The following is a 25,428-nucleotide window of genomic DNA, read 5'->3' on the forward strand; positions in this document are numbered from 1 at the left end:
AAATGAATTTCATAGATGTTGGCTAGTATTAAAATAGGGAAAATTTAAAGCAATATAAAATCATTTAAAAATACTATACTCTCCATGAAATACTTTTTCTAGACCAAGAGTTTAGAAGCAACCAAAGGTCATACAAATGCCATCCTGAACTTAGCCTAAAAACACTTTGTTTGCAGAAAATGATTACTTTTTAAAAATTTCCTACTTTTTCCATAAATTCTTAAAGTTTATATGTTGTATTTTCATTTTTTGTTTAGTTCAAGAAATTTTCTTTCTCTTTCTCTTGTTTTTTTAGCTGCATGGCATGCGGGATCTTAGTTCCCCAAGCAGGGATTGAACTTGCTCTCTCTGCAAAGGAAGCTCAGATCCTCAACCACAGGACTTCCAGGGGAGTCCCAGAAATGAATACTTTAAAAATTTAATTCAGGGTTGACCACTCAATCATGATAAATGCTATTAAATATACAAAGCAAAATTTTCCTCATAATTGTGCTCACTTTTTGGATGATTTTTTGGTGTTTAGATTGGATTGATGAACAGTTGCTTTTTTTAATGCTTTAGGATTCAAGGAATATTAGTCAACTGCATACACTCTGGAGTATATGGTCTTGATTGATTTCCAAGTATAGAGGTATATTTCATTAAATATAGAGATTTTGCAAAAACAAGTACTTTAAAACAAGATTTTGAATTTAAAAATGATTTAACTGGTGATTGATTTTGACTAGTCAATTCTTTTAGAAAAGTTTCAAAATCTGAGAGCCTATGCTAGCCAGGACGTCCTTATGGTGATGCTCAGAAGAGCAAAGGATGCTTATACATAAGCCTCTTGTGCTACTGACCGCTTGCTTCTAATAGAATATTCATGATTACATTCCAAAGCCAACTATAAAATTTTTGCTTTGTTAAAAATATATTTTAGGTACCGAACGCCTCATTATTTGTTACATGTCTCACCACCATACATAATAAGGCAAATAGATTCATTTTAAAATAAAATATCAATATTCTGTTACAGATATCCATAGAAATTCTAAGTATTCCATTGCACACTGACTACAATTATAAATGCTTCCTCATCAAGGCACTGTCATTTTGAGACGTTTTTAAGAACTTTGAACTGAGACTAGAAGATAAATGAATAATGGCCTCTTGTCAGGCTTTGAAGCATGTCTTGGGATTTCCACTTTGGGATCACAGCATGAAACAATAAGCAATGCAAATCAGGAAATGACTCTGAAAGGAAACAAATATTTCATACTTTCCCAAGGTTAATTATTATCTTTTTGTAAGGACATGTGCCTTCCCACAAATATTTAATATTCTCAATATACTTCAATATTTGTAACATATGTTTTCTCCACATTTAGAAGTTAAGCATGGGGCATTCTCACCTTATTATATGCGTTGTGACTAAACAAGGTGTGAGAATTCTCCTGTTCATCACTCAAGGAGAAGGAGGACAAGTGGCTGAAGGGTCCGGGGGTAAGACCGTCAGCATGCGGGCGGGTCTGTGGCCGCAGGAGGGACTTAGCAGGAGGATGGAGTCTAGTCTGATACAAAGGATGGAGAGAAACAGGCTTGGGAGGGGCAGGCACATCCTGGGAAGAAGAAAGCATAAAGAGGATGTTAGTGGGCAAAAGTCATGCTTACTGGAGACTGAGTCTAAGTACTATTGATGCTGGGCTTCCCTGGTGGCTCAGATGGTAAAGAATCGGCCTGAAATGCAGGAGACCTGGATTCGATCCCTGGGTTGGGAAAATCAACTGGAGAAGGGAATGGCTACCTATTCCAGTATTTTTGCCTGGGAAATCCCTTGGACAGAGGAGCCTGGCCAGCTACAGTCCATGGGGTCACAAAGAGTCAGACAAGACCGAGTGGCTAACACATACACACTATGGACGCTGCATCAGAATATTTTACTAGCAGGAAGTAAATCTCTCCTTACACTTGGGATCCTCACAAGACTCCTGCTTTTACAGTGCACTGTCTGTCTCTTCCAGTAATTTCTGTAGATTGCCCACCTCCAGCCTCTCCTGCAGAACTGAACTAGTATCTGCAGTGACTCCTGATGGGACCACATTTGTTTAAGGACAGAACTCATCCCAAAGGCGGGAAGATGGGACTAAAGTCTCTAATGAAGAGGTAAGAGTGGAATTTAACTTAAAAGTACTTGTGATTTGGTCTGGAAGGAACTGGGGGAAGAAAGTGGGAGGGCATCATAGAGAATATCAACTCATGATTTAAGCCATAGGGCCATGAGTTTCTGGGTTGGGCTGAGTATGAGGAAGAAATCAGAGAGAGGTGAGTCTAGAAAGAATGAACGAAGATGTTCATTCCAGGAAGTGTGTTATTTAGGGAAGAAACTGGAGAGCAAACAGACGAGCTCAACTGTAGAGGAGAGAGGCAATGAGGTTTTAACCAAAGAGGGTCTTTCCACCCCTGGAAAGGGATGCCTGTGGAAGTCATGAAGGAAATAAGAACTAGTAGATGAGACCTTCAATTATGTGAAAGGAGCAAAAAAAAAAAAAAAAAACCACCCTGGGGGGAAGTCTCGAGCTTACAAAGAAAACTCAAAAGAAGGGCCTGTATACATAGTTATCATAAAAGAAAAGGGTTATATATTTTGCAGATCTTTTTTAAGCACCTCTTATATTCCTGAAATTTTTACTGTAAGATGATAAATTGACAGTGATTATCCTACAATAAAATTCCTTAGGGCATAAACCTTATAAAATGAAATCTGTTTTATTCACTTTTGTAACCTCAGCATCAAGCATAATGCCTTAATGGAGCAGATGTTCAATGCAATAATGACTAAGTTTTCCAAAGAATATGATATATTCAAAGAGGTCAAGAATGCATTCAATTATTTCATTATTTTTCTGTTCTATTAGCAATAAATGAATGTATTTGGCTGTGTGAAATGGAAATTTAGGACAAAATAATGCACATTACTCAAAATGACAGTTAAACAGGAAAATTCAACTTTTAAAACTATTCAATTAATATTATTTTCTGTTAGCCAAATTGATTTTGTCAAAATCATGATTGATTAAGTCCTAATTGGTTTTCTAAAATTTATGCTGAATCTGTTTGTTGTATCAGAAGATGCCTCTGCAATGGGGTCACACTTACTTTAAAAAACTTCAAAACATACTTTAAAAATATTTAAGCAAGTTAATCACCCTGATACCAAAACCAGACAAAGACAACACACAAAAATAAAACTACAGGACTGATGAACATAGATGTAAAATCCTCAACAAAATTTTGGCAAACAGAATTCAGGAAACATCAAAAAGTTCATACAGCATGATCAAGTTGGGTTTATTCTAGGGATGCAAGAATTCTTCAATATATGCAAATCAATCTATGTGATACACTGTATTAACAAATTGAAAGATAAAAACCATATGATCATCTCAATAGATGCAGAAAAAGCCTTTGACAAAATTCAGCACCTGTTTATGATTAAAACTCTTCAAAAAATGAGCTTGGAAGGAACCAACCTCAACATAGTATAGGCCATATATGATAAGCCTACAGCAAACATTATTCTCAATGGTGAAAAACTGAAAGTATTCACCCTAATATTAGAACAAGACAAGGGTGTCCACTTTCACCACTATTATTCAACATAGTTCTGGAAGTCCTAGGTACAGCAATCGGAGAAGAAAAAGAAATATAAGGAATCCAGATTGAAAAAGAAGACGTAAAGCTCTCACTTGTTTGCAGATGACATGATACTGTACACAGAAAACCCTAAAGATAGTATCAGAAAATTACTAGAGCTAATCAGTGAATGTAGCAAGGTTGCAGCATACAAAATCAATATATAGAAATCACTTTCATTTCTATATACTAACAATGAAAAATCAGAAAGAGATATTAGGGAATCAATCCCATTCACCGTTGCAACAAAAAGAATTAAATATCTAGGAATAAACTTACCTAAGGAGATAAAAGAACTGTACACAGAAAATTATAAGACAGTAATGAAAGAAATCAAAGACAACATAAACAGATGGAGAGATACTCCATGTTCCTGGGTAGGAAGAATCAATATTGTGAAAATGACTATACTGCCAAATGCAATCTACAGATTCAATGTGATCCTATCAAATTACCCAATTACCCAAACCGTGGCTCCTCCTGGTCCACGTCACTGACTGATGAGCCTGGGGAGATGCCTGGGGGCTTGGCCCCACCGCGGAAGCTGCGGGCCAGGTCCCCGAGCTCATAGCCACCCTCTCCCTCCATGACCTTGGCCCTGACTTCCGCCGCCTTCCACTCCCAGGGCCCATTACCCGCAGACAGGTGGACCACAGGGTGGTGGGGTGCGTGTGCATCAGTGGTGACGATGCTGGCAGAATCGCGGTCAGACGGTGACCTGTACTGGGAGGAGTCAGAGCTGGCACTAGATGAGGAAGCCGTCTCGGCTGCCTTGGGGCCGGGTGCACCTGGAGCTTTGGACATGGCAATGACCTGCTGCAGCCGGGGTGGGTTGGCCATGCGGGGCTGGGCCGAGGCTGTGGCCACTGCTGCTCCACTCTTCTCAGCCATCATGAGCCACTTGGCCCGCACAACTGCGCTGCTGTTGGGGGACAGGCCAGCTGCTGCCTGGGCCCCCTCCTCAGGGATATGAACCAGAGGTTGCGGTCCGGGCCGAGGCGGCAGGGTAACGCGTGGCCCGAGCCCTGGCCGAGCCTGGACTGTGGGGTACAGTGAGGGAAGTGCTGGACCCCCTTCCTCCCCCTCCTCCTCCTCCTCCTCTTCTTCCTCCTCCTCCTCCTCTTCCTCCTCAGCCATGGGCTCTGCGGGTGTCCGCAGGTGTGCAGGGCTGCCCTCATCTGGTAGCCCCAGGCCTCGGCCCTCCAGTGACTTCTGCTTCCATTCACTAATGAGCTGCTTGGAGCGGGAGGCGTCCAGTGGAACATGGATGGTCATGTGGCGGCGGGCGGGGTCGTCTAGCGAGGGCGTGCTGACACGGGGCAGTGTGTGGCTGAAGGTTTTTTCACAGAAGTAGGACAAAAAAATCTCACAATTCATATGGAAACACAAAAGCCCTGAATAGCCAAAGTAGTCTTGAGAAAGAAGTCTGGAGCTTGAGGAATCAACCTTCCTGACTTCAGATTATACTACAAAGCTACAGTCATCAAGACAATATGGTACAGACACAAAACCAGAAATATAGACCAGTGGAACAAAATTGAAAGCCTAGAAATAAATCCATGCGCCTATGGTACCTTATTTTTGACAAAGGAGGCAAGAATACACAATGGGGCAAAGACAGCCTCTTCAATAAATGGTGCTGGGAAACCTGGACAGCTACACATAAAAGAATGAAATTAGATCACTTCCTAACACCTACACAAAGATAAACTCAAAATGGCTTAAAGACCTAAATGTAAGCCCAGAAACTAGACAACTCTTAGAGGAAAACATAGGCAGAACACTTGATGACATAAATCAAAGCAAGACCCTCTATGACCCACCTCCTAGAGTAACGGAAATAAAAACAAAAGTAAACGAGTGAGACTTGATTAAACTTAAAAGCTTTTGCACAGCAAAGGAAACTTAATATAACCAAGGTGAAACGACAACCCTCAGAATGGGAGAAAAGAATAGCAAATGAAACAACGGACAAAGGATCAATTTCCAAAATATACAAGCAGCTCATATAACTCAATACCAGAAAAACAAACAACCCAATCAACAAGTGGGAAAAAGACCTAAACAGACACTTCTCCAAAGAAGACATACAGATGGCTAACAAACACATGAAAAGATGCTCAACATTGCTCATTATGGGAGAAATGCAAATCAAATCTACAATGAGATATCACCTCACACCAGTCAGAAAGGCTTATTAGTTTCTGGTTTTTTACCTCGTGTTTATTTTAAATATCAAGCAAATACAAATCTACATTTCACTTCACATATACAGACTATAAGATACATTTATTAAAAAGAAGCAATCTATACACAGTGTTCTGAATTTTTTTTTTTTCCATTTGACAACAGTTTGGGGACATTTCAGTACATGAAAGCTATGGATTCCCTATGAGCCACATTACTGAGTTATCTCACTGGTTATAACCATCATTCTGCGCTTCTCTTGGAAGTCCCAGGTATATAACCTAAAATGCCAAATCAACTAGGACTGTCATAAATTTGGCTCTTCTTTGCCAGTTTGTACAATTTTCAGGATTTTCTTTTGTCTAATCCCATTGGCTAATGCCTCTAACATTATTATTGTTAAATAACAGTCATGTTAATGTGCAATTTTAATGGGAGTCTTGTAGTATTTGCCCACTAAAGGTGGCTTTTAGATTAAAATGTATCCTAATTATGTTTTATTTCTCAATCAACTGTTTGATTGTTTTATCAACTAATTACATTCCTTAATTGATGTGAAAAGTGGTTAATATGAAAATTGAGTAGTAAGCACAAAGAATAATTGTGTAAGAAAAAGTCAGCATTGTTGTTGATTATTGACAGTACCTAGGAAAAGAGAAACTGCACAGGCTCTGGTTTATAGTCTGGGTTCAGCTTGTTTTCCTTGAAAGCTTTTTTTAATTAATTTATTTTATTGAAGTAGAGTTATAAATTTTCTTCCAAGGACTAGTTTAAGTATGTCTGATAAGTTATAATAGATGATTATCTCATTATCTTTTTTTCAGGTAGAAATTTTATATTTAATTTCTTCTTTAATCAAATAATTTGTTGAAAAGCAAGTTTTTCAATATATAGATGACAGGGATTTTATGTTTTCTAAATCTGTTATTAATTTTATCAGAGAAATTTCTCTACTATTTTTTCTTGGCAATTAATATTTTTATTGAGGTATATTTTATTAACAATGTTATACAAATTTTAGATGTACATTATGATTCACAATTTTTAAATATTATTCTCCATTTACAGTTACTATATAATATTGGCTATATTTTGTTGCAGGATACAGTTGATCTACATATATATTAATTCAATTTACTTAAGAGGATCTATCTTTACGTAGTTTCCTATATAATCTGTCATAACCTGAAAAGTGAGATCTTTATCACCAATATATTTTCACTTTTGCCTTTGCCTTATGAGTGTTGATCCTATATTCTGATGTTTAGATACCCTAATGACTGTATCTTCCATGTGATTTTTATCTTTTAGCATATAAAGGGGTCTTATTTGTCTTATTGGGAGAAGGCAATGGCACCCCACTCCAGTACTGTTGCCCGGAAAAATCCCATGGATGGAGGAGCCTGGTGGGCTGCAGTCCATGGGGTCGCTTAGAGTCAGACACGGCTGAGTGACTTCACTTTCACTTTCCACTTTCATGCATTGGAGAAGGAAATGGCAACCCACTCCAGTGTTCTTGCCTGGAGAATCCCATGGACAGAAAAGCCTGGTAGGCTGCAGTCCATGGGGTCGCACAGAGTCGGACACGACTGAAGCGACTTGGCAGCCTTTGTCTTATTTAAGGAAATTCTATTTAAGAGCCTCTTGATGAAAGTGGAAGAGGAGAATGGGAAAGCTGGCTCAAAACTCAACATTCAAAAAACTAAGAACATGGCATCTGGTCCCATTACTTAATGACACATAGATGGGGAAAAAATGCAAACAGTGACAGACTTTATTTTCTTGGGCTCCAGAATCATTGTAGATAGTGACTGTAGCCATGAAATTAAAAGTCTTGCTCCTTGGAGTAAAAGCTATGACAAGCCTAGACAACATATTAAAAAGCAGAGACATTACTTTATTGACAAAGATCAGTATAGTCAAAGCTATGATTTTTCCAGTAGTCATGTATTGATGTGAGAGTTGGACCATAAAGAAAGCTGAGCACTGAAGAATTGATGCTTTTGAACTGGGTTGTTGGAGAAGATTCTTGAGAGTCCCTTGGACTGCAAGGAGATCAAACCAGTTAATCCTAAAGGAAATAAGTCCTGAATATTCATTGGAAGGACTGTGCTGAAGCTGAAGCCCCAATACTTTGGCCACCTGATGCAAAGAACTGACTCATTGGAAAAGACCCTGATGCTGGGAAAGATTGAAGGCGGAAGGAGAAGGGAAGGACAGAGGATGAGATGGTTGGATGGCATCACTGACCCAGTGGACATGAATTTGAGTAAGCTCTGGGAGTTGGTGATGGACAGGGAAGCCTGGCGTGCTGCAGTCCATGGGGTCACAAAGAGTTGAACGCAACTGAGCAATGAACTGAACTGAAGGAAATTTTGGCCAGGAGTCAACCTTCCCAATATGAAGATTATAATCTCTCCTCTTTTGGTTTGTAGCACCTAGAACAAAACTTTGTCATCCTCAACTCTTCTCATTCACTGGGTTTTACAGTCCCAGCTGTTGTTTGTTATCCAATCTGGCAGGCTTTTCTTTTCCCTTTATAAAAATTGTGTTTATCTCCACAGTAAATGAATCTTTCCTGGACTGTAAGTTTTTGCAAGAGGTTCATAAGAGGAAGGGACAGTTACCTGGGATTGTCTTTGTGCTCCAAAGATACAGGGTTTGGGCTGTGAGTCTCTCTAGCCTTTATTTTTCCTTAAATAATGAAGACTGTCATCTGTATAGTATTTTATGTGGCAACTTATCTGTGTTCAGGCTGCCACAGAGAGAGCCTCCTACAAGTAAGACTTACTCTGAGATTCACTGCATAGCCTCACCTCTTCTACGTCCCAGAACGAAATCAGGTCAGGGATCTCCTGTTACCAACACGTGCACCCATGCAAAGACAGGTGGTTGGGGTTTGCACATTAAGGTGTATTCCACACATTCAAGACGGGTGTTTACTGACGGTAACCTTACTCCATTTCCTCCCAAATTCACATCTGCTCACACTCGGCACTGATCTCAGCGTCCTTTAGTTGTCACCTCACTGCTTTTTGTTGGTTTGTTTCTCCTCCTCTTTGCTTCCAGATGATATCAATGATAAAATGTGATTCATGGCTAACTTGATAGTAGTCATAGTCAAGAACCTCCTTTACAGCTTTGAAAAACACTCATAACGCATCATGAACTTTTTAAAATAGTTCACCATAAGGAGATAACTTGAACAACTCTGGATGAGCCAGAATATTTTCTTGGTTCTTCTCTATCTCATTATTGTAAATTATGTAAATATCTTTTATATCCATGTCCCTATATTCCTATTCCTATATATAGGAGTCTTAACTATATGCATAAAATCATATGCATATATGTAATATATATAGTGTGTATGTGTTTCTACATCTTCCTTTTCATCATAGTTTATCTATGAATATTTATATAATTTGCAACCTCATAACAGAGTCTGTTTTATATATATATACTCCATTGCTGATTATACCTTCACAGCTTTCTCAAAGAACAATGATTTCATTAAAGGCACTTATTTTAGAAAATAAAATATATTCTGACTTAATTTTCCTTTAAGTATTTCATATTTAGAACACAAATGCTATAACGAGAATATTTGTATGTTTATACTTTGATCCAGCTGCATAATAAAACTCCAATATAATGTAATTTGCTCATTACTTTCTCAAACATTCAGAGGTGTTCTCTATGCATTTTCTAAAGGCATTTGATACAAAGGAGTAAATTTCAGTCCATCATTCTTTTGTTTTCTATGTATCATATTTCAGTGTTTACTGCAGTAGGAAAAAATACATGTATCCCCAATGAAACTGGATTTTTAATTTCTTCCTTTATTAAGGTTCCTCAGAAAAGATTTTGTCATTTACTTAAGGAAAACTTTAATACTTAGTGCCCCTTGCCTTTAAACAAGCAAGCTCTGGCAGTTGGTGATGGACAGGGAAGCCTGGCATTCTGCAGTCCATGGGGTCACAAAGAATCAGTCACAACTGAGCAACTGAACTGAACTGAACTGCCTTTAAACATTCCTGAAAATTGCACAGCATCTCCAAGTCCTAGATGCCTACTTTGTAAATGCCTTACTAATTATGATGCCATAATAAATTATTATTTAAAATTCAAAGCAAAAAACTATAAGCTGAGGGCTAGGTATACTAATTACTTTGCCAACAAAGGTCCATCTAGTCAAGGCTATGGTTTTTCCAGTGGTCACATATGGATGTGAGAGTTGTACTGTGAAGAAAGCTGAGTGCCGAAGAATTGATGCTTTTGAACTGTGGAGTTGGAGAAGACTCTTGAGAGTGCCTTGGACTGCAAGGAGATCCAACCAGTCCATTTTGAAGGAGATCAGCCCTGGGATTTCTTTGGAAGGATGATGCGAAAGCTGAAAGTCCAGTACTTTGGCCACCTGATGCGAAGAGTTGACTCATTGGAAAAGACCCTGATGCTGGGAGGGATTGGGGACAGGAGGAGAAGGGGACGACAGAGGATGAGATGGCTGCATGGCATCACCGACTCGATGGACATGAGTCTGAGTGAACTCCAGGAGTTGGTGATGGACAGGGAGGCCTGGCGTGCTGCAACTCATGGGGTCACAAACAGTCAGACATGACTGAGCGACTGAACTGAACTGAGGTATACTAATAATTAAATAGTTACAAAACAAAAACAAACTCAGACAGAGGACAGACTTGTGGTTTCCAAGGGAAAGGGGGTGGAGAAGGGATGGACTGAGAGTTTGGGATTAGCAGACACAAATTCTTATATGTATCGAATCAATAAACAACAAGGTCCTACTATTTATAGATTAGGGAACTATATTCAATACCCTATGAATGGAAAAAAATACGAAAAAGAATTTAGTGTATAACTGAATCACTTTGCAGTATTCCAGAAATTAATACAACATTGCAAATCAACTATACTTCAATAAAAGTTTAAAATATAATGAAAGAAGATATAAAATCTTATTTCAAATATTAACATATATTAGGGAATCTAGAAAAATGGCATTGATGAATCTATTTGAAGGGCAGAAACAGAGATGCAGACATAGAGAACAAATTTGTGAACCCAGCGAAGGAAGGGAAGGATGGGACAAACTGAGAGACTAGTATTGACATATACACACTGCTGCTGCTGCTGCTGCTAAGTCGCTTCAGTCGTGTCCAATTCTGTGCGACCCCATAGACGGCAGCCCACCAGGCCCCGCTGTCCCTGGGATTCTCCAGGCAAGAACACTGGAGCGGGTGCCATTTCCTTCTTCAATATATACACTACCATGTGTAAAACAGACGGTTAGTGGGAAGCTGCTGGATAACACAGTGAACCCCGCCTGATGCTCGGTGACGTCCTAGAGGGGTGGGATTGAGGGTGGGTGGGAGGAAGGCTCAAGGAGGAGGGAATATGTATATACTTATGGCTGATTTGTGCTGTTGAACAGCAGAAACCAACACAAGATTGTAAAGCAATTATCTTCCAATTAAAACTAAAAATTAAAAAAATTAATAATTTCAAATTTGGCCTGAGTTCAGTTCAGTTGCTCAGTCATGTCCGACTCTTTGTGACCCCATGAACCGCAGCACGCCAGGCCTCCCTGTCCATCACCAACTCCTGGAGTCCACCCAAACCCATGTCCATTGAGTCGGTGATGCCATCCAACCATCTCATCCTCCGCTGTCTCCTTCTCCTCCTGCCTTCAATCTTTCCCAGCATCAGGGTCTTTTCAAATGAGTCAGCTCTTTGCATCAGGTGGCCAAAGTATTGGAGTTTGAGCTTCAACATCAGTCCCTCCAATGAACACCCAGGACTGATCTCGTTTAGAATGGACTGGTTGGATCTCCTTGCACAGAAGAACTGTACAAAAAAGATCTTCACGACCCAGATAATCATGATGTTGTGATCACTCATCTAGAACCAGACATACTGGAATGTGAAGTCAAGTGGGCCTTAGGAAGCATCACTACGAACAAAGCTAGTGGAGGTGATGGAATTCCAGTTGAGCTATTTCAAATTTGGCCTACTTCTTGTAAAATTCCAGTAGGTTATCAGTGTTTATAACTTATATTTATGGCTGATAGCAGGCTTATCCTAGACCTAGGTGTTATATGACCTCTGGTCACTTCTTATTGTTTCTTATTCATTTTCTATATGAATAGTGGTATATTCAATCTAGATTATTTTGCAGAAGTTATTAAAATAAAGGTATTTGCTTACTGTATGAAGAATATTTATTTAAAAATAGTTGAAATGATAAATCTTGTGTCCAGTTGGGCACATAAACTGCAATAAAAGCCAGCTGAGGACTTTCTGTCCATTGCACAAAGCTGGAGAGCCCTGACCCTTGCCTGGGAAATCTCACTTAGGATATACATGAGTTGCAAGTGTCCAACATTCAGTCCTACAAAAGAGACTAATGTAAAACCACATGCATCAACAAAGCTTAAAATCTTTCTTACTCTTAGAGAACGAACTTATGATTGCCCGGAGGGAAAGAATGGTGGGGAGAGATAGTTGGGGAGTTTAGTATCGACATGTACACACTGCTATATTTAAAATGAATAACCAGCAAGGTCCCACTCTACAGCACAGAGAACTCTGCCCAGTGTTATGTGGCAGCCTGGATGGGAGGAGGGTTTGGGGGAAAATGGATACACGTATATCCACCTGAAACTATCATAACATTGTTAATCAGCTATATACTTCAATACAAAAAAAAAAAAAGCTAAAAAAAATATTTCTTACTGTTTTTGGTAAGAAGTCAACTTTTACTGTAAATGCCTAGGTACTGTATTTGTAGGCTTTGCAAACCTTGTATTCTGTCACAATTACTCCTGCTATGATATCATGAAAGCAGCTTCAGATAATACATAAAGGAATAGATGTGGCCGTGTGCCACTGAAAGTATACAGAAGTAGTAGAGGATCAGATCTGACGCATAGGCCATAGCTCCTAAACCTATAGGCTTTTAAAAAAACAGGCATTAATAAAATATTTATTATGTCTGGCCTGCACCCCACCTCCCTTCCAGTGAATTATCTTGACGTTGGTACCTTTTTCTTTGGAGATCACTATTCTAGACGATTCCTGACAATGAACATCATTCTACTCTGATTTAGCATTAAATAGATGAATCTCATAAGGTTCTAGTGTTTGAGGGAAGGACGAGAACCCTAAAATTCTCTTGTATATGTTTCTATCAGCAAGATATGTAAACATAGTAATTTCCCATAAAATCCATACAGTGTTTTTCACTTACTTGAGAATTTTCTTTTTCAACATAAAAATACATAGAACAACTTTTTCAAAATAAGCTTTATTTAAGAGGTTGGTTTTTAAAAAGGAATTATGTTATAATATCCTGCAAAACTCCAAGAACACAAGAAGTTATGAAATAAATAATATCTTTGTTCATTAGAGAAAAATTACCAAATATGCAGTGAATAAATTCATTTAGCTGCGTTTGTTAAAAGAACTACAGCGCCTGCAGAATTAGATACTGACAGAGGCATCCGAAAAATAATGCTATAGCAATACCTAATACATTCATCACTCTAGAAAAAGCCCACTTTCTATTTAGCCATCAAATCAAACTGTTCAACTGCAAAAGTTGTTTCCATTTGTTTAACACCAAAGGGCATTGGAAGGCATATGGACTCTTCTCATTAAAGCTGGCACATCTGAGGCTCTTTTGTTCCATTCTGGTTTTCAAAAGTTACTTCCTTTCTTGTTGTTTAGTAATGAAGGCTGAAAATCCACTTTCCCCTTGCTTCTGCTTCCCCTCGCACCCCCACATAGCTATCTGTGCCTGTGGGAACTCAGAGCACTGCTGGGGGAAATTACGGGAGCCTTTAACTCCATCTTCTTTTTCTTCTTCCCACCTCTTTGGGAAAACAACACTTGTTTTTAAATGCAGCACTTATTTTCAGCTTTTCCTTCCTGCCTGAAGCCTAGAACAATTTAAAATCAGAGGGACAGCATTTCTGCTACAGTTTTAATTTCAAACAGCAGTGTTCATAAAGGCAAGGACAGTTACAATGCATTTCTTAAAGAGTGCCTCCTTCAGCCAAAGATGTATCAACATTTTAAAGATATGATCACAGAGACTCCAAATTACTAGGAAGAGATTCAAATCATTGATAGTTCACTACATCAGGCCAAAACAAATTAGGTCTCTTAATTTTGAACATATGGCATAACTTCTTGCTTATCAATTGCAATTTTGAAACATCCATATGCGTTTTAAAAGCAGACATGCTTAAAGTAACACATCTATTTCAGGTCCTGATTTGAACCAAAAAATTTAAAGTTGTGAAATATGAAAAAGGTAGCATATGCTTAGCTATCTCAAATTCTCTATTTTAAAAAGTTTTTTAAAGGATTAAAACATAATTTTGAAGACAGAATTTGTATTATTTAGTGCTGAAAGTTTGCAGTTAGCTGAAAGCAAGTTTCACAGAGCAGATAACACAGATAAGTGAAAGTGTCAGTCGCTTAGTCGTGTCCAACCCTTTGTGACTCCATGGAGTATATCCCACCAGGCTCCTGTGTCCAGGCAAGAATACTGGAGTGGGTTTTCATGCCCTTCTTTAGGAGATCTTCCCAATCCAGGGACTGAACCTGGGTCTCCCACATTGCAGCCAAATTCCCTAGTGGGAAGCCCTGGAGAAGAAAATGGCTTCCCTGGGGAAGAAACTCCAGTATTCTTTTTTATTTTTTATTTTAAATTTATTTATTTTATAATTGAAGGATAATTGTTTAACAGAATTGTGTTGGTTTCTGCCAAATATCAACACCAATCCACTCCAGTATTCTTGCCTGGAGAATTCCATGGACAGAGAAGTGGTGGGCTACATACACCCCATGGGGTCACAAAGAGTCAGACATGACTGAGCGACTTTCACTTCACTTTACTTCTTTACTGTCTGAGCCACCAGCGAAGCCCCTTAAACATAAATAAACATGAAGATATTTGATAGAGACATGCTCATGGGAAATGAAAGAGGAAGTATTATATAATCAATACAGTGGGCACCAGAGAATGAAAATGCTGAGTTTTATGTTTTTCTATACATATAGTTCGGTTTTCAACCCCCCATCGTGACCTGGAGGTTTTTGGGGGAAAGGCATAATTTAAGGTGAAGAAGTTAGAAAGTAATAAAGAAAAGAGGCTTCTCTGACTTCCTACTAAAGTGTTAGCAAATACATTCTCTTCATGGTGGGAAGAAAGAAGAGAACGCATTTGCTGACACTTTAGTAGAAAGTCAACTCCTTTCTTCCAAAATTATAGTACTTCTAGAAGAAAGAGTAACAACAGTAAACATTTAGAAAAGTGTATTCCCTTTAATGGGGAAGGCAATGGCACCCCACTCCAGTACTCTTGCCTGGAAAATCCCATGGACGGAGGAGCCTGGTAGGCTGCAGTCCATGGGATCACTAAGAGTTGGACACGACTGAGCGACTTCACTTTCACTTTTCACTTTCCTGCATTGGAGAAGGAAATGGCAACCCACTCCAGTGTTCTTGCCTGGAGAATCCCAGGGACGGAGGAGTCTATGGGGTCGCACAGGGTCAGACAGGACTGAAGTGACTTAGCAGCAGCAGCAGCGACTTAGCATTCCCTTTAAAATGTCCAGAGTCCTTTCACAGTGACTGGGGGGACTTTCCTGGCAGTCCAGTGGTTGAGAATCTGGGCTTCTACTGCAAAGGGCCCAGGTTCAATCCCTAATAGGGGAACTAGGATCCCACATGCTGCATGGACAGCCCAAACACATTTTTTAAAACGTCATAAATGAGCATGAGTATGTGTACCATTAGAAATGAGATTAGTAGTCCCAGTTTTCAAGGACAAAATTGAAGTTTCTGAAGTTCAGAAAGTTGACTGATACTCCCAAGACCACACCAAGCCCATGTTCCTTCCATTGCCTTCTGTCACATTCCTCTCCTTTGTAGGAAGCAGGAAAGTCACTGCTGGAGCAGTGAGAGTGAAAGTCACTCCATCATGTCAGAACGCTGGAGTAAGTAGCCTTTCACTTCTCCGGGATTTTCCCAACCCAGGGATCGAACCCAGGTCTCCCACATTGCAGGCGGATTCTATACCGGCTGAGCCACCAGGGAAGCCCAGTAGTCTCCAGTAACCAACCAACCCTCCAGTCATGGTAGGGTCCCTTAATGGATAAGGAAACACCAGGCCATGGAGTGTGTAGCCTGAGTGTGAAATCAACAGTCAGAGAGAGAAAGTGCGGAGGGCTGCAGAGAAGGTTAAGAGCAGCAGGAAGGCGACAGAGATTAAGGTTCAGATATTTACAAATCACTAGAATCTAAGCACAAAGGGGACAGGGATATTATCTGCCCTGTTTCCTGAAAAGTCATCCAGGTTTTTTACATAGCCTGGCACAAACATAAGTGGCTGAAGACTAAGAGGAAATAGAAGGGAAGTGAGTGTGGAGAGACGCAGCAAAATCATCCATCAGGAAATCACGGCAAGAACCACATACCAGCGGTTACTGTCCATCCCTTTCTGCTCTGTAGGTCTGCACTCCATGGCCCTTCCACCAACCTGGGCAGCTAGGGCTTAATACCATCCTCATATCTAAGGGTAGGATTTGAGTGGTAACAGTTACAACTGAATTTCAAAGAGAAATTTGGTACATTTCATATATAAGAACCATTAGAGGTAGCCTTCACATTGTATGTTAACAAAGTGTTACAATTTTAAAGAAAAATGATCTTGCAATTTTTAATATCCTGAGGTTTTGTTCCTTTGACTCTATTATTGTTTTACCAAGAACCTTAAGTGAAAACATTGAGGTTCAGGAACAAAATTGTGTTTCCTGTACAGAGCTGTGTCACCTAGTCCAGCATCACCTTTTAGAGAGATTTAGAAAAGCAAAATTTATCCCCCAAGTTCCCTGCAAGGATTATCCCAGAGTCTTTTGTGGTTGTGAAACAAAGGAATTAAAGTATGGTATCTTCTGTATTTAAAGAATGCAGAAATGGGAAATTCAGATATGGCAAAGACTTACAAAAACATCTTCACTTTCATTATAGAAACATTGTTATTTAAATTTTAGTCTGCCTACTTGGCCTTCTTATTCAGCATATTTGCAAAGGAAATAGCTGTCAAGTTTGCAAATGGAAAAAAAATAATTTACGTAGCCAAGACCAGGACCCCAATAAAGGCTGTTATATGTTTGTGATTTTTATAGGAACACACACATATATAAATATATGTATACATACATGCATGCGTGCTAAGTCACTAAAGTCATGTCTGACTCTGTGTGACCCTTTGGACTTCAGCCCAGCAGGCTCCTCTGTCCATGGGATTCTCCAGGCAAGAAAACTGCAGTGCGTTGCTGTGCTCACCTCTGTATACATATATATTTAAATTTAATTTTGAAAGTATATCATTTCCTCCCCCCAGCCAGGGATTTTAGTTTAAGGAAAAGCAAAACAAAAAGTAAATAGGATTTTTTTAAGGAAAAGTCAAAATAAAAGTTTACCTACCCTAAATTGCTCAATCAGAAAGAAAAAAAAACCAAAGTAAGCTCTCTGGAGATGGGTATTATCTGTCATGATTTTGACCTAGATAGTAAATTAAAAGATTTTCCATCTCTCTAGAGTTATGACCTGATTAATACTCGATCTTTTTTTTCCCCCTGGTTTTTGGATCACCTAAGGATGTGAAACCTCAGAAGCATCCCAATAATATTTAAAGGCATGAACACAAATTTCAGAGTAAGGAGGTACCTTCAAAAGTACTTCATACAACACCCTCATTTGCAGATGTATAATTAAATTCAGGAGCAGGAATGACTTAGTCCAAGTTAGTCTGATGTAAATATTTTAACAGTTACCATCAGACTGCCCAACTTTTTTGAATTTCTCTTTTAGTTAATTGTCCTGACACCTAACAATTGGGGAAATACAAGAAAGAGAGAGAAATGTTTGGGAAAGTAGGGAAGCTATAATCTTGCTAACAAAGCCAGAGCCAATGCAAATGCATGTCCCTTGTCAAACAGGGCTATCATTATGAGTAGAGGCTCCATGGAATGTGGAAAATTTCATAAATGGAGGCTTGTTCATCTCTTCTGTGTCAATCAAATAGGAATAATTTCTTAGTTCAAACACAAAAAAAGTCACCTAACCAATGCTGGTTGAACAGAAATGTCCCTGGCATGGGTGGCACTAAGCATCATTAATCATAAAATTCTTGGAACTGGAAGGGAGACAAGAGATGGGCTAGTCTAGGCCTCTCAACTCTTGTACTAGTGACATTTGGAGCAGAGTAAGTCTTTGCCCTGGGGGACCGTCCTGGACACTGCCGCCACGTTTAGCAGCTTCCCTGGCCTCTAGCCACTGCATGCCCGTAGTACCCCAAGCTCCAGGCAAGATAATAATGGCTGGACAATTCATGCCAGATGAGAACCACTGCCCAGTCTAGCTCCCTCTCTTCATCCTTCAGGTTCAGAGTTCACAGATGCACTGGGTAGAACTGGCTATCACAATCACCACTAGAACACACACTTCAGAGCTCTTTCCACAAAACCAAGCTGCCCTAGATCCCCGTTGGTTCAGTTATACATCAGAATGAATAAAGGCATCAGATCTTTGCCCGAATGAGAGGTGAAACCAGTCCAACCTAAGAACACACTGCAAAGGGTCTCCCTGGTGGCTCAGCTGGTAAAGAATCCACATGCAATGCAAGAGACCCTGGCTTGATTCCTGGGTCAGGAAGATCCCCTGGAGAAGGAATAGGCTACCCACTCCAGTATTCTTGGACTTTCCTGGTGGTTCAAATGGTAAAGAATCCACCCACAATGCAGGAGACCTGGGTTTGATCCCTGGGTTGGGAAGATCCCCTGGAGGAGCGCATGGCAATCCACTCCACTATTCTTGCCTGGAGAATCCTCAAGGACAGAGGAGCCTGGTGGGCTGCAGTACATGGGGTCACAAAGAGTCAGAGATGACTGAGTGACTAAGCACACGCATACGAGGATACACTGCAAAGAGCCAATCCTTCTATGAAATGCAATTCACGAGGGTCTAAGGCTTCCCAGAATCCATTAAGCCACAGATTGAGAAAAACACCTCTATTTTTCTGAGCTTACCCAATGGGATAAATATCACATATACTTGTTTTGATTTGAGCAGGTAAAATATGCTAAGCCTTTCTGCTCTACAAGACAAGGATAACCGACAATTCAGTTCTTGGTAAGCGGTTTCTTACCAAATGCATTTTCTGTTTTCAGAAATATTAAAGATATAGAGGTTCATAAAGCAAATTGGTATTTGGAAGGCTGGGCTACAGTAGAGTAAATTTCACTTAGGATGTCTAGATTTGGAGATTAGAACAATATTTTGAAAAACTCTAAAAACCTACTAGCTCTTCCATCTCAAAGGAATCACCAATCCTTTACAAATTTACTGCAGATAGCTCTTTTCACATAGCCTTTGAGATAAAGAAAAATACACTTTAATCCTGTTTTCTATTTTTCCATGTATTTATTTTAAATCACTCGCTTCACTAACCTGATCTCAGTTTTCGCAGGTTGGACTGCTGAAGCTCTTTGGTTTCTTTAATGGGATTTAAAAAATAGTTTATTTACCAGTCTGAGCTCTCTGCTTCCTTCTGTCCTATGCACTCTCTTGGCTGTTCTTCTCATTTGGATTTATCATTTTCTCTGCCAATATGACAAGCTTAAAGTTATTTTATCTTAGATCACAGTGAGGAAGAGAAGGTTCCTAATTCTCTTCATATGAGTCAGCTTCAAACTTCCATATATTCCTGTGACCTTTATATTTGTCATTATACAAAGTCTGTCTAATCTCACCCACACTTACACTCCCATGTATAAAAGAGATAGCTAGTGGAAACCTGCTGTATAGCACAGGAACCTCAGCTCTGTGCCCTGTGCTGACCGAGGGCCAGGGGATGAGGCGAGGGTTGGTGCGGAGGAGGTCCAAGAGGCAGGGGATGGATGTATACACGCAGCTGATTCACTTTCTTGTACACCAGAAACCAACACAACGTTGTAAAGGAACTATACCCCAATTGAAAACATGTATTATAGTGAAATTCCTAAAAAGTAAAATACCTAACAATCTCTCCAATGGTTAGAGATTGTAACATTTATTCTAAACACATTAATCTTAGCATTTATAGTCAAAGAATATATCCAGTTTTTACTATGTCCTCCTCAAGATGTATTCTACTTGGATTCCATTTCTCATGGGTTGAGGAAACACTCAATTAAAAAAAAAACAGAAAGAAAGGAAACCATAAGCCCCTCACCCCCGGTTGCATTTTGCTATGTATATTTATTTTGATTAACTAGTCCCCAAATCATCTTAACAAAGCTGTAGGATTGAACCTGTTTGGGTGGAGATGGAGGAGATCATTGTAGACAGTGTTCTGGTATATCAGACAAAGCCATGGAGTTCTATTCATAGGCTGATGATGATTCAAAGTTCAACATGGGTTGAGAAACAGAATCCTCTGAAGTAAAACATAAGATGCATATTTTTTTTCACAAATATAATGAACTTTCTAATTTTTGAATAACCCTTATTTTGCCTATTACTTAAAATTATTTTACATAGCTACCTTCACTCTTTTGAAATCCTGTTGAATGATACTTTTAAGGTGAACACAATAGAGAATTTTAAATTCTATATTTTAACAAAACCTTATTTTAGGTACTGTTTGTCTTGCCTTTCCCTGGCTTTTCTCAAACAAATATACAGAGAAAAGCTTAATTTAAAGCTGGAATATTCAAAGAAACTTAAATTTTTTAATTTATTTTTAATTGGAGGATAATTGCTTTACAATATTGGGTTGATTTCTGTCCTATGTCAACATGAATTAGTCATAGGTATACACATGTCCCCTCATACTCTCCAGCCTCCCTCCCACTTTCCCTCCCATCCCACCCCTCTAGGCTGTCACAGAGCACCAGGTTTGAGCTCCCTGGGTCATTCAGCAAATCCCCACTGGCTATCTATTTTACACAGGGTGATGTATATGTTTCAGTGCGACTCTCTCAATCCGTCCCACCCTCTACTCCCCCCACTGTGTCAAGTTCTGCTCTCTATGTCTGTCTCCATTACCATCCTGCACGTAGGTTCATCCGTACCATTTTTCTAGAGTCCATGCTGCTGCTGCTAAGTCGCTTCAGTCGTGTCCAACTCTGTGCAACCCCATAGACGGCAGCCCACCAGGCTCCCCCGTCCCTGGGATTCTCCAGGCAAGAACACTGGAGTGGGTTGCCATTTCCTTCTCCAATGCATGAAAGTGAAAAGTGAAAGTGAAGTCGCTCAGTCGTGTCCGACTCTTAGCGACCCCATGGACTGTGGCCCACCAGGCTTCTCCGTCCATGGGATTTTCCAGGCAAGAGTACTGGAGTGGGGTGCCATTGCCTTCTCTACTAGATTCCGTATATATGCATTATTATATGATATTTTTTTTTTCTTTCTGACTTACTTCACTCTGTATAATAGGCTCTAGGTTCATTTGCCTCATTAGAACTGACTCAAATGTGCTCCTTTTTATGGCTGAGTAATATTCCATTTTATATATGCAGCACAACCTCTTTATCCACTCATCAGTTGGACATCTAGCTTGCTTCCATGTCCTAATTATTGTAAATAGTGCTACAAGGAACACTGGGAAGATGTGTCTTTTTGTCTCATTGTCTTTTTCACATCGTTCACATGTTCTTTGTTGCTTTTATGGTTTCCTCAGGGTATATGACCTAACAATGGTGGGATTGTTAGGTCATATGGTAGTTTTATTCCTAGCTTTTTTGAGGAATCTCCATTTCTGTTCTCTGGGGCTTCCCAAGTGGCACTAGTGGTAAAGAACCCTCTTGCCAGTGCAGGAGACGTAAGAGATGCAGGTTCAATCCCTGGGTAGGGAAGATCCCCTGGAGGAGGGCATGGCAACCCACTGCAGTATTCTTGCCTGGAGAATCCCATGGATGAAGGAGCCTGGTGGGCTACAGTCCATGGGGTCGTACAGAGTCAGACTTGACTGAAGCAATGTTGAGCATCTTTTCATGTGTTTATTATCCATCTATATTTCTTCTTTGGAAAAATGTCTATTTAGGTCTTTAATTTTAATTTTTTTTTTAAAGAAACTTAGCCTTCCAATTAGAATTGATAAAAATTTAGATTTAATGAATACAACTTTTTATGCCATAGACCTCAATCCTATCAGATGTAGATAAAAATGAAACTAAAGGTTAAACTCAACCACAACAAATAACAGAAAAAGAGGAATACAATTTACATGAGAGGCTCTAAATATGGTCATGGTCATCTCTCACAAATAAAGACATCTGAGGAGTTAACAAAACAGGACATATTTGCTTAAAGTCTTCAGATCATCACTGTTTCCCAGTAGATTGGGGTATAGTCAGAAGCTATGTATTCACTATTTGTTAAACTACTAATGCTCTGAAGCTTCACTAATGTTTAGAATTCAGTTGCTTAACTAATTATTAGAAGTGGTCTGTCTATTATGATAGAATTGACAAATAGGTCTTCTTTATGTGTTTGTTGTAAAGCAAGTAAAAATCTAAGATTCCTAATCCTACAGAAAGCAACAGAGGGGTACAGAAGAAGTCTCCCTTGATCGTGCAGATCCTGCAGCCCTTAGCTTCTGTCTTCCGTGATACATACACAAAGTGAAGAGAAAGCTTAAAGCAATGCTAATAATAACAATAATAAATAAAAGGGAGAGATAAAAGCCTAAGTTTCCTAACTGATTATATCCTGGAGGAAAAAGTGTGTTTTGTCTCCATAGGACAATTTTTTACTATTAAAAAGTTTTATTGTACTGATGATAAATTATCTATTACATATAGTACATAACCCATATATGAAAATAGTCTATTATCTATTACCCATAGAGGAGGAAAGAAGGAAGGCATGCAGGAAGAAAGGAAGGAAGGGAGGAGGGAGGAAAGAAATAAGAAGAGAAAAACACACAAGGATTTCATTACATGAATAAGAAAAACAACCTGGTAAAACTTGGAGAAGCTGAATCTCTAGGCTTAACTCTTCAAAAACAAATGTAGCCCTACAAGGAATTTAAGCTGTGTCCCCATAAAACTATTCACCAAATCACTTAATCATTTCTAGATCTGAAAAGGTTAAACATTTTAATCTGAAAAAATACTTCCTAATAAAATATTAACAAGATAAAAGGTAATTTTATGATAAAAGAGAGTGAGCCACCTTGATTGAGAAATGTTGAAAAAGGTAGCAATTTGTGGCAAAAACAGAAGTCATTCAGAAAAAAAACACAGTGTTATCTAGTTCCACCTTTTGCCATGGTGAGTGTCTGCTCAGTAACTATAAAATGTGAGTGACATGAAGAAGTGCAGGGGACGATCACAGTAAAAATATAATTTGATTAATAATTAGATAGAAATCTGAAAGTCATCCACATAATTATTAAAGTTGAATGTCAGGCAGATAGTTTGGTAGGGCAGTCAGATGGCTAAGAAAACTCAGAAGTAAAAAAAAAGAATGTAAATGCTACAACAAAGAAAATTCTCTAAATTATCCTTTTACATTCTCTATGGTACAAAGGAAATTCATTAAAGGATCATTTTCACACAAAAACATGCAATTTTCCTATTGAAGCAAATTAGAAGGAAAATAAAAGTTAAGAGGTATACATGCTAGAAAGCATTCTTTTTCATTTAAGAGAAAAGAAAAACATTTGCAGGAAAATCAGATTAAACTACAATATCACCCCCCCCAACTTTCAATTCTGTCCAAAATATTTTTCCTATATTTCTCTATGGCTTCAAGAAAGAAATGATATATCTAACAGTATGGGTTGAATTACTAATTTATAAAGAATGGGATGAAAATGTTTTATACATGTCATATAACTGAGGTTAGCAATTGCTTTTGCTTTTTCTACTAGGTTGAGACTCCAATGCAATTCACTTTGTCTAATTAAATACATTAAATGACCAGGAAAAAACCAATATATTTTGAAAACTCACAGAGATAAACAAAAAACCATTCCTCTCTTTAGTATCTTTATTTTCATCAGCTAATTGATTTTCTAAACTTTTATATCTTCTGGATGTCCATTTGTCCAACCAATTCTGTTAATTATTTTCCAACCCAACCTTTAGTTATTAACAAAACTATGCTTCAAAGTACATCATCATAGTTTTATATCCATATACAGAGTGTTGAGGATATTCTATAAGAACTCAAAAGTACCACAAATTGATATAATAATGGATTGAAAGGTAATTTCAGAGAAGCCTAAGCTTCATTCTGAAGTGTCTTTGTTTAAAAATCCATCTAATATAGAATGGTAGTTCCTGGCCTATGCCATTTTGATGCAAAAGTTGTTGATTAATAAGTCTCAATGACTCAATTATGCATTTGGTTTCAAACTTGGCTTTTAATACTCAGAGGGTATCTCCAGGCAAAATTTCAGTTCATTATCAGTTCAAAAGACTGCCCTACTGTACCTTCTGAAGCTATAGCAAATACATTTCCATCTGGTCTCATCATCTTTGGTGCCTGACATTTTGTAACCGAGAGTTTTGAAATAATATTTTATGGCACTGAGGCTGCCAGGGGAAATTTACTGACTTAACAATCCCATTCAGCACTTCCTGTCATGTGGAACTATCCTCAGGATGAGGCAGATTAGTGAATATGAGCTGCTCCAATTTGGCTCAACTGTCAGGCTGAAGTAGTCTCCATTACATGGATGGCTGAGATCAGCCATTGAGTGTGGAACCATTCAATTTATTCTGTGGCACCAGTGAAGGAGACAATAATAGTGACCAGAACGGAATACACTTGAGTAGACTCCCTCCTGCTAAGTTCTGATGAAGCAGCCACACTGAAACCATAAATTGTTACTACTCAATGTATTGTTTAAGGAATCTCAGCATCTACACCTGTGAGCTGTCTTTTGTATCTGCCTCCATTGTCGATTCTGGCCACAGTGAGATATTGGTTACAGCTCAATGTAGAGGCCAATTGAGAGCATACGCAGTTTCCTGGTTTCCTATTATATGCATTTTTCCTCTCCTGCAAAGTCAATGAATAAAACCAGGCAAAGTACGGAATTCGCTTTTAAGTACTCTGTTAGACTTCTTTGAATTTTGATAGTCCGCTGACACAGAAGTTAGGATACACACAAAAATAAATTGATTGAAAGAAAATATAAATAAGTTTATGTCTGTGGCACCAAAATACTTAACAAAAGAACTAAAATTGTGCACTAATTATCTGAAAATACATTGGTTTATGGTGTATATACATAGAGCTTTAAACTTGCTATATAGTCAGGAAAAGCTGTGAAAAGAATTGGCAACTTCTTTTAATGAAAATAATTTCCTACACCTGAAAATGGAATTTATCATTCCAGAGAACAGTAAATTGTGATACTGTATAGGAAGATTAACTTGACATTCTACAAAGAATCTTGTTCAAAGTAAAATGCATTAATTTGAAATTATACTAATAAAAAAGAATACAATTTTTACTTTACAACATTAGATCATTTTT

At 38.7% G+C, this 25,428-nt stretch overlaps 1 protein-coding gene across 25 annotated transcripts in view; it reads right to left on the reverse strand.

Annotated features, from left to right (window-relative positions):
• Positions 1–25,428, reverse strand: part of MLIP (muscular LMNA interacting protein) — a 294,647-nt gene that overhangs the window by 32,908 nt on the left and 236,311 nt on the right. For 21 of the 25 annotated variants that reach the window (XM_059880529.1, XM_059880531.1, XM_059880515.1 and 18 more), the window contains one exon: positions 1,395–1,601. The exons of the other annotated variants lie outside the window; for them this stretch is intronic. In XM_059880529.1, coding sequence (XP_059736512.1) covers positions 1,395–1,601 — 207 coding nt within the window. The remainder of the gene's footprint in view (positions 1–1,394; positions 1,602–25,428) is intronic. 25 annotated transcript variants of the gene reach the window in all.

This window comes from Bos taurus, chromosome 23 (genome assembly GCF_002263795.3).
Source record: "Bos taurus isolate L1 Dominette 01449 registration number 42190680 breed Hereford chromosome 23, ARS-UCD2.0, whole genome shotgun sequence".
NCBI classification, from domain to species: domain Eukaryota; kingdom Metazoa; phylum Chordata; class Mammalia; order Artiodactyla; family Bovidae; genus Bos; species Bos taurus.